The 20,445-nt window shown below is 42.0% G+C and overlaps 1 protein-coding gene across 3 annotated transcripts in view; it reads left to right on the top strand.

The window, feature by feature from the left end:
• The window catches only part of LOC106572912 (laminin subunit alpha-5), a 243,676-nt gene that overhangs the window by 90,707 nt on the left and 132,524 nt on the right, over positions 1-20,445 (top strand). For all 3 annotated transcript variants that reach the window (XM_045696499.1, XM_045696498.1, XM_045696500.1), the window contains exons 8-13: positions 8,938-9,056; positions 9,811-9,901; positions 10,240-10,374; positions 11,085-11,150; positions 11,432-11,572; positions 13,628-13,765. In XM_045696499.1, the coding sequence (XP_045552455.1) occupies positions 8,938-9,056; positions 9,811-9,901; positions 10,240-10,374; positions 11,085-11,150; positions 11,432-11,572; positions 13,628-13,765 (690 nt within the window). The remainder of the gene's footprint in view (positions 1-8,937; positions 9,057-9,810; positions 9,902-10,239; positions 10,375-11,084; positions 11,151-11,431; positions 11,573-13,627; positions 13,766-20,445) is intronic.

Raw genomic sequence — 20,445 nt, 5'->3', positions numbered from 1 at the left:
ATCCCCTAGGATCAGTCTCAGTAACTATCCTCTAGGATCAGTCTCAGTAACTATCCCCTAGGATCAGTCTCAGTAACTATCCTATAGGATCAGTCTCAGTAACTATCCCCTAGGATCAGTCTCAGTAACTATCCTCTAGGATCAGTCTCAGTAACTATCCTCTAGGATCAGTCTCAGTAACTATCCTCTAGGGAAACAGGAACAGTCCATGGCTTCTCTCACTGACACCTTTTCCACCCTCCATCCATACTGGATACACACAGACACACTTGTGCAAACACACACACACACACACACACATAATCATCATCATCATGAAAGACCCAGTTATTTTTAATCATGGATCCACAGACGTCACAAAAAATGAATGAAAACAAGAGAGAGAGAGAGAGAGAGTGTGACCTCACAACGGCTTCGCCAGAACAGAAACATCGAAGTTATCATGTTGTTTCAGTCTGATAAAAGCGGTGTGCTGAGGGAAGCGGTGTCAGCCCCACTAGGTCTGATCTGAGCAGACCGTGTGTGTGTGTGTGTGTGTGTGTGTGTGTGTGTGTGTGTGTGTGTGTGTGTGTGTGTGTGTGTGTGTGTGTGTGTGTGTGTGTGTGTGTGTGTGTGTTGTGGATAAGGGTGTATGGCTACGGCCACCTCTCTGTCGCTGGAGGCTGATAAGAACAGATAAACTCACAGATTGTCTTTTCTCAGACTCAGTAAAAATAGGATTACCTAAGGTCTCTGTTGGGTCAGCTGTGGCTGCCAAAACCAAGTAGGGAGGTGTGTTTTTCTGTGTTTAGTTTGTGCGAGGTTGGGATGTCGGATTCCTCGGATGTCTCATTCTCACCTAAATCTAATCTCAATGCTTCTTGAAATATTATTTTTTCCCCCATCCTTTCTCCGCTGAAAAACTGAAGAAAAAAACAACTGGTCATATGGTCTGATAAAGTTCAGTCTTGTTGATATGGTCTGGTACAGTTCAGTCTTGTTGATATGGTCTGGTACAGTTCAGTCTTGTTGATATGGTCTGGTACAGTTCAGTCTTGTTGATATGGTCTGGTACAGTTCAGTCTTGTTGATATGGTCTGGTACAGTTCAGTCTTGTTGATATGGTCTGGTACAGTTCAGTCTTGTTGATATGGTCTGGTACAGTTCAGTCTTGTTGATATGGTCTGGTACAGTTCAGTCTTGTTGATATGGTCTGGTACAGTTCAGTCTTGTTGATATGGTCTGGTACAGTTCAGTCTTGTTGATATGGTCTGGTACAGTTCAGTCTTGTTGATATGGTCTGGTACAGTTCAGTCTTGTTGATATGGTCTGGTACAGTTCAGTCTTGTTGATATGGTCTGATAAAGTTCAGTCTTGTTGATATGGTCTGGTACAGTTCAGTCTTGTTGATATGGTCTGGTACAGTTCAGTCTTGTTGATATGGTCTGGTACAGTTCAGTCTTGTTGATATGGTCTGGTACAGTTCAGTCTTGTTGATATGGTCTGGTACAGTTCAGTCTTGTTGATATGGTCTGGTACAGTTCAGTCTTGTTGATATGGTCTGGTACAGTTCAGTCTTGTTGATATGGTCTGGTACAGTTCAGTCTTGTTGATATGGTCTGGTACAGTTCAGTCTTGTTGATATGGTCTGATAAAGTTCAGTCTTGTTGATATGGTCTGGTACAGTTCAGTCTTGTTGATATGGTCTGGTACAGTTCAGTCTTGTTGATATGGTCTGGTACAGTTCAGTCTTGTTGATATGGTCTGGTACAGTTCAGTCTTGTTGATATGGTCTGGTACAGTTCAGTCTTGTTGATATGGTCTGGTACAGTTCAGTCTTGTTGATATGGTCTGGTACAGTTCAGTCTTGTTGATATGGTCTGGTACAGTTCAGTCTTGTTGATATGGTCTGGTACAGTTCAGTCTTGTTGATATGGTCTGGTACAGTTCAGTCTTGTTGATATGGTCTGGTACAGTTCAGTCTTGTTGATATGGTCTGGTACAGTTCAGTCTTGTTGATATGGTCTGGTACAGTTCAGTCTTGTTGATATGGTCTGATACAGTTCAGTCTTGTTGATATGGTCTGGTACAGTTCAGTCTTGTTGATATGGTCTGGTACAGTTCAGTCTTGTTGATATGGTCTGGTACAGTTCAGTCTTGTTGATATGGTCTGGTACAGTTCAGTCTTGTTGATATGGTCTGGTACAGTTCAGTCTTGTTGATATGGTCTGGTACAGTTCAGTCTTGTTGATATGGTCTGGTACAGTTCAGTCTTGTTGATATGGTCTGGTACAGTTCAGTCTTGTTTATATGGTCTGGTACAGTTCAGTCTTGTTGATATGGTCTGGTACAGTTCAGTCTTGTTGATATGGTCTGAATAAAGTTCAGTCTTGTTGATATGGTCTGATAAAGTTCAGTCTTGTTGATATGGTCTGATAAAGTTCAGTCTTGTTGATATGGTCTGGTACAGTTCAGTCTTGTTGATATGGTCTGGTACAGTTCAGTCTTGTTGATATGGTCTGGTACAGTTCAGTCTTGTTGATATGGTCTGGTACAGTTCAGTCTTGTTGATATGGTCTGGTACAGTTCAGTCTTGTTGATATGGTCTGGTACAGTTCAGTGTTGTTGATATGGTCTGGTACAGTTCAGTCTTGTTGATATGGTCTGGTACAGTTCCTGCTCCGACTATGTGACAACAGAACATCTGTTAGAAAGGCAGCAGTGAGAAAAGCCAGAAGGGTGCATGTAGCTACAGTGTTTCTTCCAACTCCATCCATCTCAGTATAAAGGTTCTTCGATCTAAAACCCTCGGTCCATCAGAGGTCCCTGAAAACCAGGGTTAGGGTCAATTCCATTTAAATTCAGGAGGTCAGTTTACTTCCTCAAAAAGTCTGTTTACTTCCTGAATTGACTGAATTGAAATGGGTATGTAAATGATAGCTTTGGTTGGGATGAGACGGGTCTGTAAATGATAGTTTATGGTTGGGATGAGACGGGTCTGTAAATGATAGCTTTGGTTGGGATGAGACGGGTCTGTAAATGATAGTTTATGGTTATGATGAGACGGGTCTGTAAATGATAGCTTTGGTTGTGATGAGACGGGTCTGTAAATGATAGTTTATGGTTGTGATGAGACGGGTCTGTAAATGATAGTTTATGGTTGGGATGAGACGGGTCTGTAAATGATAGTTTATGGTTGGGATGAGACGGGTCTGTAAATGATAGTTTTGGTTGGGATGAGACGGGTCTGTAAATGATAGCTTTGGTTGTGATGAGACGGGTCTGTAAATGATAGCTTATGGTTGGGATGAGACGGGTCTGTAAATGATAGTTTATGGTTGGGATGAGACGGGTCTGTAAATGATAGTTTATGGTTGGGATGAGACGGGTCTGTAAATGATAGTTTATGGTTGGGATGAGACCGGGTGTGTAAATGATAGTTTATGGTTGGGATGAGACCGGGTGTGTGTAAATGATAGTTTATGGTTGGGATGAGACGGGTCTGTAAATGATAGTTTATGGTTGGGATGAGACGGGTCTGTAAATGATAGTTTATGGTTGGGATGAGACGGGTCTGTAAATGATAGTTTATGGTTGGGATGAGACGGGTCTGTGAATGATAGTTTATGGTTGGGATGAGACGGGTCTGTAAATGATAGTTTATGGTTGGGATGAGACGGGTCTGTGAATGATAGTTTATGGTTGGGATGAGACGGGTCTGTAAATGATAGTTTATGGTTGGGATGAGACGGGTCTGTGAATGATAGTTTATGGTTGGGATGAGACGGGTCTGTGAATGATAGTTTATGGTTGGGATGAGACGGGTCTGTGAATGATAGTTTATGGTTGGGATGAGACGGGTCTGTGAATGATAGTTTATGGTTGGGATGAGACGGGTCTGTGAATGATAGTTTATGGTTGGGATGAGACGGGTCTGTAAATGATAGTTTATGGTTGGGATGAGACGGGTCTGTAAATGATAGTTTATGGTTGGGATGAGACGGGTCTGTGAATGATAGTTTATGGTTGGGATGAGACGGGTCTGTGAATGATAGTTTATGGTTGGGATGAGACGGGTCTGTAAATGATAGTTTATGGTTGGGATGAGACGGGTCTGTAAATGATAGTTTATGGTTGGGATGAGACGGGTCTGTGAATGATAGTTTATGGTTGGGATGAGACGGGTCTGTAAATGATAGTTTATGGTTGGGATGAGACGGGTCTGTGAATGATAGTTTATGGTTGGGATGAGACGGGTCTGTGAATGATAGTTTATGGTTGGGATGAGACGGGTCTGTGAATGATAGTTTATGGTTGGGATGAGACGGGTCTGTAAATGATAGTTTATGGTTGGGATGAGACGGGTCTGTGAATGATAGTTTATGGTTGGGATGAGACGGGTCTGTGAATGATAGTTTATGGTTGGGATGAGACGGGTCTGTGAATGATAGTTTATGGTTGGGATGAGACGGGTCTGTAAATGATAGTTTATGGTTGGGATGAGACGGGTCTGTGAATGATAGTTTATGGTTGGGATGAGACGGGTCTGTGAATGATAGTTTATGGTTGGGATGAGACGGGTCTGTAAATGATAGTTTATGGTTGGGATGAGACGGGTCTGTGAATGATAGTTTATGGTTGGGATGAGACGGGTCTGTGAATGATAGTTTATGGTTGGGATGAGACGGGTCTGTAAATGATAGTTTATGGTTGGGATGAGACGGGTCTGTGAATGATAGTTTATGGTTGGGATGAGACGGGTCTGTAAATGATAGTTTATGGTTGGGATGAGACGGGTCTGTAAATGATAGTTTATGGTTGGGATGAGACGGGTCTGTGAATGATAGTTTATGGTTGGGATGAGACGGGTCTGTGAATGATAGTTTATGGTTGGGATGAGACGGGTCTGTAAATGATAGTTTATGGTTGGGATGAGACGGGTCTGTAAATGATAGTTTATGGTTGGGATGAGACGGGTCTGTAAATGATAGTTTATGGTTGGGATGAGACGGGTCTGTGAATGATAGTTTATGGTTGGGATGAGACGGGTCTGTAAATGATAGTTTATGGTTGGGATGAGACGGGTCTGTGAATGATAGTTTATGGTTGGGATGAGACGGGTCTGTGAATGATAGTTTATGGTTGGGATGAGACGGGTCTGTGAATGATAGTTTATGGTTGGGATGAGACGGGTCTGTAAATGATAGTTTATGGTTGGGATGAGACGGGTCTGTGAATGATAGTTTATGGTTGGGATGAGACGGGTCTGTGAATGATAGTTTATGGTTGGGATGAGACGGGTCTGTAAATGATAGTTTATGGTTGGGATGAGACGGGTCTGTAAATGATAGTTTATGGTTGGGATGAGACGGGTCTGTGAATGGTAGTTTATGGTTGGGATGAGACGGGTCTGTGAATGATAGTTTATGGTTGGGATGAGACGGGTCTGTGAATGATAGTTTATGGTTGGGATGAGACCAGGGTGTGTGTATGATAGTTTATGGTTGGGATGAGACCAGGATGTGTGTTGATAGTTTATGGTTGGGATGAGACCAGGATGTGTGTTGATAGTTTATGGTTGGGATGAGACCAGGATGTGTGTTGATAGTTTATGGTTGGGATGAGACCAGGATGTGTGTTGATAGTTTATGGTTGGGATGAGACCATGATGTGTGTTGATAGTTTATGGTTGGGATGAGACGGGTGTGTGAATGATAGTTTATGGTTGGGATGAGACCGGGTCTGTGATTGATAGTTTATGGTTGGGATGAGACGGGTCTGTGAATGATAGTTTATGGTTGGGATGAGACGGGTCTGTGAATGATAGTTTATGGTTGGGATGAGACGGGTCTGTAAATGATAGTTTATGGTTGGGATGAGACGGGTCTGTGAATGATAGTTTATGGTTGGGATGAGACGGGTCTGTGAATGATAGTTTATGGTTGGGATGAGACGGGTCTGTGAATGATAGTTTATGGTTGGGATGAGACGGGTCTGTGAATGATAGTTTATGGTTGGGATGAGACGGGTCTGTAAATGATAGTTTATGGTTGGGATGAGACGGGTCTGTAAATGATAGTTTATGGTTGGGATGAGACGGGTCTGTGAATGATAGTTTATGGTTGGGATGAGACGGGTCTGTGAATGATAGTTTATGGTTGGGATGAGACGGGTCTGTGAATGATAGTTTATGGTTGGGATGAGACGGGTCTGTAAATGATAGTTTATGGTTGGGATGAGACGGGTCTGTAAATGATAGTTTATGGTTGGGATGAGACGGGTCTGTGAATGATAGTTTATGGTTGGGATGAGACGGGTCTGTGAATGATAGTTTATGGTTGGGATGAGACGGGTCTGTGAATGATAGTTTATGGTTGGGATGAGACGGGTCTGTGAATGATAGTTTATGGTTGGGATGAGACGGGTCTGTGAATGATAGTTTATGGTTGGGATGAGACGGGTCTGTGAATGATAGTTTATGGTTGGGATGAGACGGGTCTGTGAATGATAGTTTATGGTTGGGATGAGACGGGTCTGTGAATGATAGTTTATGGTTGGGATGAGACGGGTCTGTGAATGATAGTTTATGGTTGGGATGAGACGGGTCTGTAAATGATAGTTTATGGTTGGGATGAGACGGGTCTGTGAATGATAGTTTATGGTTGGGATGAGACGGGTCTGTGAATGATAGTTTATGGTTGGGATGAGACGGGTCTGTGAATGATAGTTTATGGTTGGGATGAGACGGGTCTGTGAATGATAGTTTATGGTTGGGATGAGACCAGGATGTGTGTTGATAGTTTATGGTTGGGATGAGACCAGGATGTGTGTTGATAGTTTATGGTTGGGATGAGACCAGGATGTGTGTTGATAGTTTATGGTTGGGATGAGACATGGATGTGTGTTGATAGTTTATGGTTGGGATGAGACCAGGATGTGTGTTGATAGTTTATGGTTGGGATGAGACGGGTCTGTGAATGATAGTTTATGGTTGGGATGAGACGGGTCTGTGAATGATAGTTTATGGTTGGGATGAGACGGGTCTGTAAATGATAGTTTATGGTTGGGATGAGACGGGTCTGTAAATGATAGTTTATGGTTGGGATGAGACGGGTCTGTGAATGATAGTTTATGGTTGGGATGAGACGGGTCTGTAAATGATAGTTTATGGTTGGGATGAGACGGGTCTGTGAATGATAGTTTATGGTTGGGATGAGACGGGTCTGTGAATGATAGTTTATGGTTGGGATGAGACGGGTCTGTGAATGATAGTTTATGGTTGGGATGAGACGGGTCTGTAAATGATAGTTTATGGTTGGGATGAGACGGGTCTGTGAATGATAGTTTATGGTTGGGATGAGACGGGTCTGTGAATGATAGTTTATGGTTGGGATGAGACGGGTCTGTAAATGATAGTTTATGGTTGGGATGAGACGGGTCTGTAAATGATAGTTTATGGTTGGGATGAGACGGGTCTGTGAATGATAGTTTATGGTTGGGATGAGACGGGTCTGTGAATGATAGTTTATGGTTGGGATGAGACGGGTCTGTGAATGATAGTTTATGGTTGGGATGAGACGGGTCTGTGAATGATAGTTTATGGTTGGGATGAGACCAGGATGTGTGTTGATAGTTTATGGTTGGGATGAGACCAGGATGTGTGTTGATAGTTTATGGTTGGGATGAGACCAGGATGTGTGTTGATAGTTTATGGTTGGGATGAGACCAGGATGTGTGTTGATAGTTTATGGTTGGGATGAGACCAGGATGTGTGTTGATAGTTTATGGTTGGGATGAGACGGGTCTGTGAATGATAGTTTATGGTTGGGATGAGACGGGTCTGTGAATGATAGTTTATGGTTGGGATGAGACGGGTCTGTAAATGATAGTTTATGGTTGGGATGAGACGGGTCTGTAAATGATAGTTTATGGTTGGGATGAGACGGGTCTGTGAATGATAGTTTATGGTTGGGATGAGACGGGTCTGTGAATGATAGTTTATGGTTGGGATGAGACGGGTCTGTGAATGATAGTTTATGGTTGGGATGAGACGGGTCTGTGAATGATAGTTTATGGTTGGGATGAGACGGGTCTGTAAATGATAGTTTATGGTTGGGATGAGACGGGTCTGTAAATGATAGTTTATGGTTGGGATGAGACGGGTCTGTAAATGATAGTTTATGGTTGGGATGAGACGGGTCTGTAAATGATAGTTTTTGGTTGGGATGAGACGGGTCTGTGAATGATAGTTTATGGTTGGGATGAGACGGGTCTGTGAATGATAGTTTATGGTTGGGATGAGACGGGTCTGTGAATGATAGTTTATGGTTGGGATGAGACGGGTCTGTGAATGATAGTTTATGGTTGGGATGAGACCAGTATGTGAATGATAGTTTATGGTTGGGATGAGACAGGGTGTGTGATTGATAGTTTATGGTTGGGATGAGACCAGGGTGTGTGTTGATAGTTTATGGTTGGGATGAGACCAGGATGTGTGTTGATAGTTTATGGTTGGGATGAGACCAGGATGTGTGTTGATAGTTTATGGTTGGGATGAGACCAGGATGTGTGTTGATAGTTTATGGTTGGGATGAGACCAGGATGTGTGTTGATACACATTACATTTCCTTGTTTGTGTGTCAGTCTGTTTCCCGGTTATCTGTTTCATTCACTGTAGCTCATATCTACTTTTTTTTTTAATATTTTTTTTTTTATTAGTAGTTGCGATCCTTACGAAGCACGACCCGCCAAGCCACGCTGCTTCTTAACACACTGCTCGTTTAACCCGAAGCAGCGAACCAGACGCGGCGCCCGGGCCCGCCACTAGGCGTTTCTAATTTCATACCTTCATATGTCCGTTTTTGTTTTGTTGTTTTGGTTTCAAACTTTCTGATGAATGAAATGTCTTTGTGTGTTAAGGTTGACTGAGTCCTTATTTTCTGTTCATATTTCTTTCAGCGTGTAACTGTAACCAACACTCGTTTGGCTGTTACTACGACCCCGATGTAGACCAGAGGAGAGCTAGCGTCAACATCCAGGGAGAGTACAGGGGCGGTGGAGTCTGCATGGAGTGTCAGGTATCACCACTGTCCTTTATAAACACCTAGTCCTTATAGCAGGAGATGATTACAGAAGCTAGCAAAAGACATGGCCTAGACAAGTGAAATTACATTTGTTCAACCTATAAATGTATCAATCAATTAAGCAAAAGGTATTACATTTATTTGTGTAGCCTCCCTATTCCATTGCACCGTCTCCATTTAATCTGAACTGTGTCCTTATCTACATTGCTGAACATTGCTGAGTGTAATCCTGTGCTGTATGTCATTGACTCATCCTAACCCTGTGTTGTATGTCATTGACTCACTGTAATCCTGTGTTGTATGTCATTGACTCATTGTAATCCTGTGTTGTATGTCATTGACTCATCCTAATCCTGTGTTGTATGTCATTGACTCACTGTAATCCTGTGCTGTATGTCATCAACTCACTGTAATCCTGTGTTGTATGTCATTGACTCATTGTAATCCTGTGTTGTATGTCTTTGACTCATTGTAATCCTGTGTTGTATGTCATTGGCTCACTGTAATCCTGTGCTGTATGTCATTGACTCACTGTAATCCTGTGTTGTATGTCATTGACTCATTGTAATCCTGTGCTGTATGTCATCAACTCACTGTAATCCTGTGTTGTATGTCATTGACCCATTGTAATCCTGTGTTGTATGTCATTAACCCATTGTAATCATGAAAATACATTTCAGTAACTATCCCCTAAAATAAATCTGTGTCGTATGCCATTGACTCATTGTATCTTGCTTTCCACTCCCAGCATCACACCGCTGGTGTCAACTGTGAGCGCTGTATCCTCACCTACTACAGATCACCTGACCATCCCCTGGACTCCCCATTGGCCTGCTCCCGTGAGTGACAGTTATTATTCAAACTAAAATACATGTTGATTGGTGTGTTTGAAAGATAATGTATGAAATGGGGAAAAAATGTATGAAATGTATGCATTCACTACTGTAAATCGCTCTGGATAAGAGTGTCTGCTAAATTACTAAAATGTAAAATGTAAAATGTATTTGTCCCTTGTGTGGAAATAAAATGGTGTTTATAGCTGAACTGTAGGTCTTGATTATATTTTTTTCTTAAAAGTTACGTTTGTTACTTGACAGCAGATTAATACAGTTGATTGTCTTCGTTCACCTCCTCTTCCTCCTCCTCCTCCTCCTCCTCTTCCTCCTCCATTCTGCAGCCTGTGTGTGCCAGTCAGAGTTCACAGATGGTACCTGTGAGGATCTGACGGGTCGTTGTTACTGTAAACCCAACTACACCGGAGAGAACTGTGACTCCTGTGCGGAGGAATACATTAACTTCCCAGACTGCTACTGTAAGTATCCCGAATGTAAAAAATGTGTTATGGTTCTCATAAAATAGGTCTTTGGGTACAAAGTTGTAGGGGCATAAACAGGAAGTAGTCTTTAGGGGACAGTTTTCCTGGACACAGATTTAGACTAGTCCTGGACAACAACAAAAGAAATCATTCTCAATGGAGAATGTCTATTGAACTAGCTGTTTAGTCCAGGACTGTCACACGGGTCGTGAAATGGAGACCAAGACGCAGCGTGGATAGTGCTCATTTTCAATCTTTTAATGACGACACTTGACAAAATAACAAAAAAACGACCAACACAGTCCCGTCAGGTACACTTAGACTAAACGGGAAACAACTACCCACAACCCCAAAGGAAAAACAGGCTGCCTAAGTATGGCTTCCAATCAGAGACAACGAAAGACACCTGCCCCTGATTGGAAACCATACCCGGCCGAACATGAAAACCAACACATAGAAATAGATAACTAGAACAAACCCACATAGAAACAGAAAACCCAAAATACATACAAAACAAACCCCCCCTGCCACGCCCTGACCATTCTACTATGGCAAATGACCTCTTTCACTGGTCAGGACGTGACAAGGACTAGGTTTAATCTGTGTTTGGGAAACAGATCCTACAGCTTTGTAGCAGCCCGGGATCGATAAGAACTCTCTCTCAAGCTGACTACTGCTATAACTTGTCTAATGTGTGTTTCTGTCAGCCATAGCAACCTACCTCAACAACAACAATAGCAACAGAGAAGCTAAACCTGACGGAGAAATCATCAGTAAGTCTTTTAAATATATTTTATTTCTCCAATTTATTCAAAACGATAGTACAAATCATACCGACGGAGTAAGGCAAGACAAATTTTTCTCCATCTGTGGTTATCATGTGTTATTATAACCAATCGTTTTCTCTGCGTTGTACACGTCTCTGCTTGTGTTGGACCATTAAATCCTACTGAATGCAATGAGATAGACATGTGGGATGTGATTAGCAGAACCAAACAATGTCAAGTCTATCTTCGGCTACAGTACAGTACGTGTCTCCTATCTCTCTGTGTAGACTGTGAGTGCAGTGCTGCGGGTACGGAGGGGAACTCCTGCCATCCAGACCTGCGTACCCGTACCTGTATCTGTAAACCTGGCTTCACTGGGGAACACTGTGACGTCTGTGCACCAGGGTACTACGGACTCAACTGCCAGGGTAAGTTACCACCCAGAGAGACTATACACTAGATAACTTTACAGAGAGATATACACTAGATAACTTTACAGAGAGATATACACTAGATAACTTTACAGAGAGATATACACTAGATAACTTTACAGAGAGATATACACTAGATAACTTTACAGAGAGATATACACTAGATAACTTTACACACAGTGATATACACTAGATAACTTTACACACAGCGATATACACTAGATAACTTTACAGAGAGATATACACTAGATAACTTTACACACAGTGATATACACTAGATAACTTTACAGAGAGATATACACTAGATAACTTTACACACAGTGATATACACTAGATAACTTTACACACAGTGATATACACTAGATAACTTTACAGAGAGATATACACTAGATAACTTTACGCACAGCGATATACACTGGATAACTTTACACAGCGATATACACTAGATAACTTTACAGAGAGATATACACTAGATAACTTTACACAGCGATATACACTAGATAACTTTACACACAGCGATATACACTAGATAACTTTACACACAGCGATATACACTAGATAACTTTACAGAGAGATATACACTAGATAACTTTACACAGCGATATACACTAGATAACTTTACAGAGAGATATACACTAGATAACTTTACACACAGTGATATACACTAGATAACTTTACACACAGTGATATACACTAGATAACTTTACACACAAAGATATACACTAGATAACTTTACACAGAGATATACACTAGATAACTTTACACAGCGATATACACCGGATAACTTTACACACAGCGATATACACTAGATAACTTTACACACAGTGATATACACTAGATAACTACACACAGAGATATACACTAGATAACTTTACACACAGCGATATACACTGGATAACTTTACACAGCGATATACACTAGATAACTTTACACAGCGATATACACTAGATAACTTTACACACAGCGATATACACTAGATAACTACAAACAGAGATATACACTAGATAACTTTACACACAGCGATATACACTAGATAACTTTACACAGCGATATACACTAGATAACTTTACACACAGCGATATACACTAGATAACTTTACACAGCGATATACACTAGATAACTTTACACAGTGATATACACTAGATAACTTTACACAGCGATATACACTAGATAACTTTACACAGCGATATACACTAGATAACTTTACACACAGCGATATACACTAGATAACTTTACACAGTGATATACACTAGATAACTTTACACACAGCGATATACACTGGATAACTTTACACAGCGATATACACTAGATAACTTTACACACAGCGATACACACAGGATAACTTTACACAGCGATATACACTAGATAACTTTACAAAGCGATATACACTAGATAACTTTACAAAGCGATATACACTAGATAACTTTACACAGCGATATACACTGGATAACTTTACACAGCGATATACACTGGATAACTTTACACAGCGATATACACTAGATAACTTTACACACAGCGATATACACTAGATAACTTTACACAGCGATATACACAATACAACTACAGACAGTGATATAGTACGCTAGATAACTTTACACACTGTCAGGCATGCTCATACTCCCCACCCCTACAAACACCCCCGCGTTCATCCACCTCTGGCCTGCTCGCCTCCCTACCTCTGCGGAAGCACAGTTCCCGCTCGGCCCAGTCAAATCTGTTCGCTGCCCTGGCACCCCAATGGTGGAACAAGCTCCCTCACGACGCCAGGACAGCGGAGTCAATCACCACCTTCCGGAGACACCTGAAACCCCACCTCTTTAAGGAATACCTGGGATAGGATAAAGTAATCCTTCTAACCCCCCACCCCAAAAAAGATATATAGATGTACTATTGTAAAGTGGTTGTTCCACTGGATATCATAAGGTGAATGCACCAATTTGTAAGTCGCTCTGGATAAGAGCGTCTGCTAAATGACGTAAATGTAAAATGTAAACAGACACAAACACACGTGTTCGTTGTGTAATGACCCCAGTCTGCCTTCTCCTCCGCCAGCGTGTCAGTGCTCAGGCACAGGGTGCCAGGGTGGTAGGTGTGATACACTGACGGGGCAGTGCCAGTGTCGCCAAGGCTTCCAGGGGTACTCATGTGACCAGTGTACTCCAGGCTACTTCAACTACCCCCTCTGCCAACGTGAGTATCTGCCAACACATTGTTACCCACTGTGCCAAAGGGATTGTCTGTCTGCCAAACATTGGCTCCAAAAAACATTGTCTGCTAAATATCTGTCTCTTCAGAAAGCTGACACAACACTGGATATACAGCTCAATACTGACACACAGGACCATGGATATACAGCTCAATACTGACACACACACATGACCATGGATATACAGCTCAATACTGATATACAACACAGGACCATGGATATACAGCTCAATACTGACACACAGGACCATGGATATACAGCTCAATACTGATATACAACACAGGACCATGGATATACAGCTCAATACTGACACACTGGACCATGGATATACAGCTCAATACTGACACAACACACAGGACCATGGATATGCAGCTCAATACTGACACACAGGACCATGGATATACAGCTCAATACTGATATACAGGACCATGGATATACAGCTCAATACTGACACACAGGACCATGGATATACAGCTCAATACTGACACGACACACAGGACCATGGATATACAGCTCGATACTGACACACAGGACCATGGATATACAGCTCAATACTGACACAACACACAGGACCATGGATATACAGCTCAATACTGACACACAGGACCATGGATATACAGCTCAATACTGATACACACACAGGACCATGGATATACAGCTCAATACTGATATACAACACAGGACCATGGATATACAGCTCAATACTGACACACAGGACCATGGATATACAGCTCAATACTGACACACAGGACCATGGACATACAGCTCAATACTGATACACAGAGGACCATGGATATACAGCTCAATACTGACACACAGGACCATGGATATACAGCTCAATACTGACACACTGGACCATGGATATACAGCTCAATACTGACACACACACAGGACCATGGATATACAGCTCAATACTGACACAACACACTGGACCATGGACATACAGCTCAATACTGATATACAGGACCATGGATATACAGCTCAATACTGATATACAGGACCATGGATATACAGCTCAATACTGACACACACACAGGACCATGGATATACAGCTCAATACTGACACAACACACTGGACCATGGACATACAGCTCAATACTGATATACAGGACCATGGATATACAGCTCAATACTGATATACAGGACCATGGATATACAGCTCAATACTGATACACACACAGGACCATGGATATACAGCTCAATACTGATATACAGGACCATGGATATACAGCTCAATACTGATACACACACAGGACCATGGATATACAGCTCAATACTGATACACAGGACCATGGATATACAGCTCAATACTGACACACAGGACCATGGATATACAGCTCAATACTGACACACAGGACCATGGATATACAGCTCAATACTGACACACAGGACCATGGATATACAGCTCAATACTGACACACACACATGACCATGGATATACAGCTCAATACTGATATACAACACAGGACCATGGATATACAGCTCAATACTGACACACAGGACCATGGATATACAGCTCAATACTGATATACAACACAGGACCATGGATATACAGCTCAATACTGACACACTGGACCATGGATATACAGCTCAATACTGACACACACACTGGACCATGGATAAACAGCTCAATACTGATATACAACACAGGACCATGGATATACAGCTCAATACTGACACACTGGACCATGGATATACAGCTCAATAACTGATATACAACACAGGACCATGGATATACAGCTCAATACTGACACACTGGACCATTGATATACAGCTCAATACTGACACACACACAGGACCATGGATATACAGCTCAATACTGACACAACACACTGGACCATGGACATACAGCTCAATACTGATATACAGGACCATGGATATACAGCTCAATACTGATATACAGGACCATGGATATACAGCTCAATACTGATACACACACAGGACCATGGATATACAGCTCAATACTGATATACAGGACCATGGATATACAGCTCAATACTGATACACACACAGGACCATGGATATACAGCTCAATACTGATACACAGGACCATGGATATACAGCTCAATACTGACACACAGGACCATGGATATACAGCTCAATACTGACACACAGGACCATGGATATACAGCTCAATACTGACACACAGGACCATGGATATACAGCTCAATACTGACACACACACATGACCATGGATATACAGCTCAATACTGATATACAACACAGGACCATGGATATACAGCTCAATACTGACACACAGGACCATGGATATACAGCTCAATACTGATATACAACACAGGACCATGGATATACAGCTCAATACTGACACACTGGACCATGGATATACAGCTCAATACTGATATACAACACAGGACCATGGATATACAGCTCAATACTGACACACACACATGACTATGGATATACAGCTCAATACTGACATACAACACAGGACCATGGATATACAGCTCAATACTGACACACTGGACCATGGATATACAGCTCAATACTGATATACAACACAGGACCATGGATATACAGCTCAATACTGACACACTGGACCATGGATATACAGCTCAATACTGACTCAGGACCATGGATATACAGCTCAATAATGACTCAGGACCATGGATATACAGCTCAATACTGACACTGGACCATGGATATACAGCTCAATACTGATATACAACACAGGACCATGGATATACAGCTCAATACTGACACACAGGACCATGGATATACAGCTCAATACTGACACAGGACCATGGATATACAGCTCAATACTGACACACTGGACCATGGATATACAGCTCAATACTGACACACAGGACCATGGAAATACAGCTCAATACTGACACACAGGACCATGGATATACAGCTCAATACTGATATACAGGACCATGGATATACAGCTCAATACTGACACACAGGACCATGGATATACAGCTCAATACTGACACACACACAGGACCATGGATATACAGCTCAATACTGATATACAGGACCATGGATATACAGCTCAATACTGATATACAGGACCATGGATATACAGCTCAATACTGACACACTGGACCATGGATATACAGCTCAATACTGACACACACACAGGACCATGGATATACAGCTCAATACTGACACACACACAGGACCATGGATATGCAGCTCAATACTGATACACACATAGGACCATGGATATACAGCTCAATACTGATATACAACACAGGACCATGGATATACAGCTCAATACTGACACACACACAGGACCATGGATATACAGCTCAATACTGACACACACACAGGACCATGGATATACAGCTCAATACTGACACACAGGACCATGGATATACAGCTCAATACTGATACACAGAGGACCATGGATATACAGCTCAATACTGATACACAGGACCATGGATATACAGCTCAATACTGACACACTGGACCATGGATATACAGCTCAATACTGACACACACACAGGACCATGGATATACAGCTCAATACTGATATACAACACAGGACCATGGAAATACAGCTCAATGCTGATATACAACACTGGACCATGGATATACAGCTCAATACTGATACACAGGACCATGGATATACAGCTCAATACTGACACACAGGACCATGGATATACAGCTCAATACTGACACACACACAGGACCATGGATATACAGCTCAATACTGATATACAACACAGGACCATGGATATACAGTTCAATACTGACTCAGGACCATGGATATACAGCTCAATACTGACTCAGGACCATGGATATACAGCTCAATACTGATATACAGGACCATGGATATACAGCTCAATACTGACTCAGGACCATGGATATACAGCTCAATACTGACTCAGGACCATGGATATACAGCTCAATACTGACACACAGGACCATGGATATACAGCTCAATACTGACACACACACTGGACCATGGATATACAGCTCAATACTGACACACAGGACCATGGATATACAGCTCAATACTGATATACAACACAGGACCATGGATATACAGCTCAATACTGACACACAGGACCATGGATATACAGCTCAATACTGACACACAGGACCATGGATATACAGCTCAATACTGACACACACAGGACCATGGATATACAGCTCAATACTGATATACAACACAGGACCATGGATATACAGCTCAATACTGACTCAGGACCATGGATATACAGCTCAATACTGACACACTGGACCATGGATATACAGCTCAATACTGACACACAGGACCATGGATATACAGCTCAATACTGACACACAGGACCATGGATATACAGCTCAATACTGATATACAGGACCATGGATATACAGCTCAATACTGACACACATGACCATGGATATACAGCTCAATACTGACACACTGGACCATGGATATACAGCTCAATACTGACACACTGGACCATGGATATACAGCTCAATACTGATATACAGGACCATGGATATACAGCTCAATACTGATATACAGTACCATGGATATACAACTCAATACTGATATACAGGACCATGGATATACAGCTCAATACTGACACACATGACCATGGATATACAGCTCAATACTGACACACTGGACCATGGATATACAGCTCAATACTGACACACTGGACCATGGATATACAGCTCAATACTGATATACAGGACCATGGATATACAGCTCAATACTGACACACTGGACCATGGATATACAGCTCAATACTGATATACAGGACATTGGATATACAGCTCAATACTGACACACAGGACCATGGATATACAGCTCAATACTGACACACAGGACCATGGATATACAGCTCAATACTGATATACAGGACCATGGATATACAGCTCAATACTGACACACTGGACCATGGATATACAGCTCAATACTGATATACATGACCATGGATATACAGCTCAATACTGACACACAGGACCATGGATATGCAGCTCAATACTGATACACAGGACCATGGATATACAGCTCAATACTGACCTACTGGACCATGGATATACAGCTCAATACTTATATACAGGACCATGGATATACAGCTCAATACTGACACACAGGACCATGGATATACAGCTCAATACTGATACACAGGACCATGGATATACAGCTAAATACTGATACACAGGACCATGGATATACAGCTCAATACTGATACACAGGACCATGGATATACAGCTCAATACTGATACACAGGACCATGGATATACAGCTCAATACTGATACACAGGACCATGGATATACAGCTCAATACTGATATACAGGACCATGGATATACAGCTCAATACTGATATACAGGACCATGGATATACAGCTCAATACTGACACACATGACCATGGATATACAGCTCAATACTGACACACTGGACCATGGATATACAGCTCAATACTGACTCAGGACCATGGATATACAGCTCAATACTGATACACAGGACCATGGATATACAGCTCAATACTGATACACAGGACCATGGATATACAGCTCAATACTGATATACAGGACCATGGATATACAGCTCAATACTGATATACAGGACCATGGATATACAGCTCAATACTGACACACATGACCATGGATATACAGCTCAATACTGACACACTGGACCATGGATATACAGCTCAATACTGACTCAGGACCATGGATATACAGCTCAATACTGACTCAGGACCATGGATATACAGCTCAATACTGACACACTGGACCATGGATATACAGCTCAATACTGACTCAGGACCATGGATATAGAGCTCAATACTGATATACAGGACCATGGATATACAGCTCAATACTGATACACACACAGGACCATGGATATACAGCTCAATACTGATACACAGGACCATGGATATACAGCTCAATACTGATATACTGGACCATGGATATACAGCTCAATACTGACACACTGGACCATGGATATACAGCTCAATACTGATATACAACACAGGACCATGGATATACAGCTCAATACTGACACACAGGACCATGGATATACAGCTCAATACTGACACACTGGACCAGGGATATACAGCTCAATACTGACACACAGGACCATGGATATACAGCTCAATACTGATATACACACTGGACCATGGATATACAGCTCAATACTGACACACAGGACCATGGATATACAGCTCAATACTGATATACAACACAGGACCATGGATATACAGCTCAATACTGATATACAGGACCATGGATATACAGCTCAATACTGACACTCAGGACCATGGATATACAGCTCAATACTGACACACTGGACCATGGATATGCAGCTCAATACTGACTCAGGACCATGGATATACAGCTCAATACTGACTCAGGACCATGGATATACAGCTCAATACTGACACACAGGACCATGGATATACAGCTCAATACTGATACACAGGACCATGGATATACAGCTCAATACTGACACACAGGACCATGGATATACAGCTCAATACTGATATACAGGACCATGGATATACAGCTCAATACTGACACACAGGACCATGGATATACAGCTCAATACTGACACACAGGACCATGGATATACAGCTCAATACTGACTCAGGACCATGGATATACAGCTCAATACTGATATACAGGACCATGGATATACAGCTCAATACTGATATACAGGACCATGGATATACAGCTCAATACTGACACACAGG

Source organism: Salmo salar, chromosome ssa15, assembly GCF_905237065.1.
Source record: "Salmo salar chromosome ssa15, Ssal_v3.1, whole genome shotgun sequence".
NCBI lineage: Eukaryota > Metazoa > Chordata > Actinopteri > Salmoniformes > Salmonidae > Salmo > Salmo salar.
This window is presented reverse-complemented; position numbering and strand designations above follow the sequence as displayed.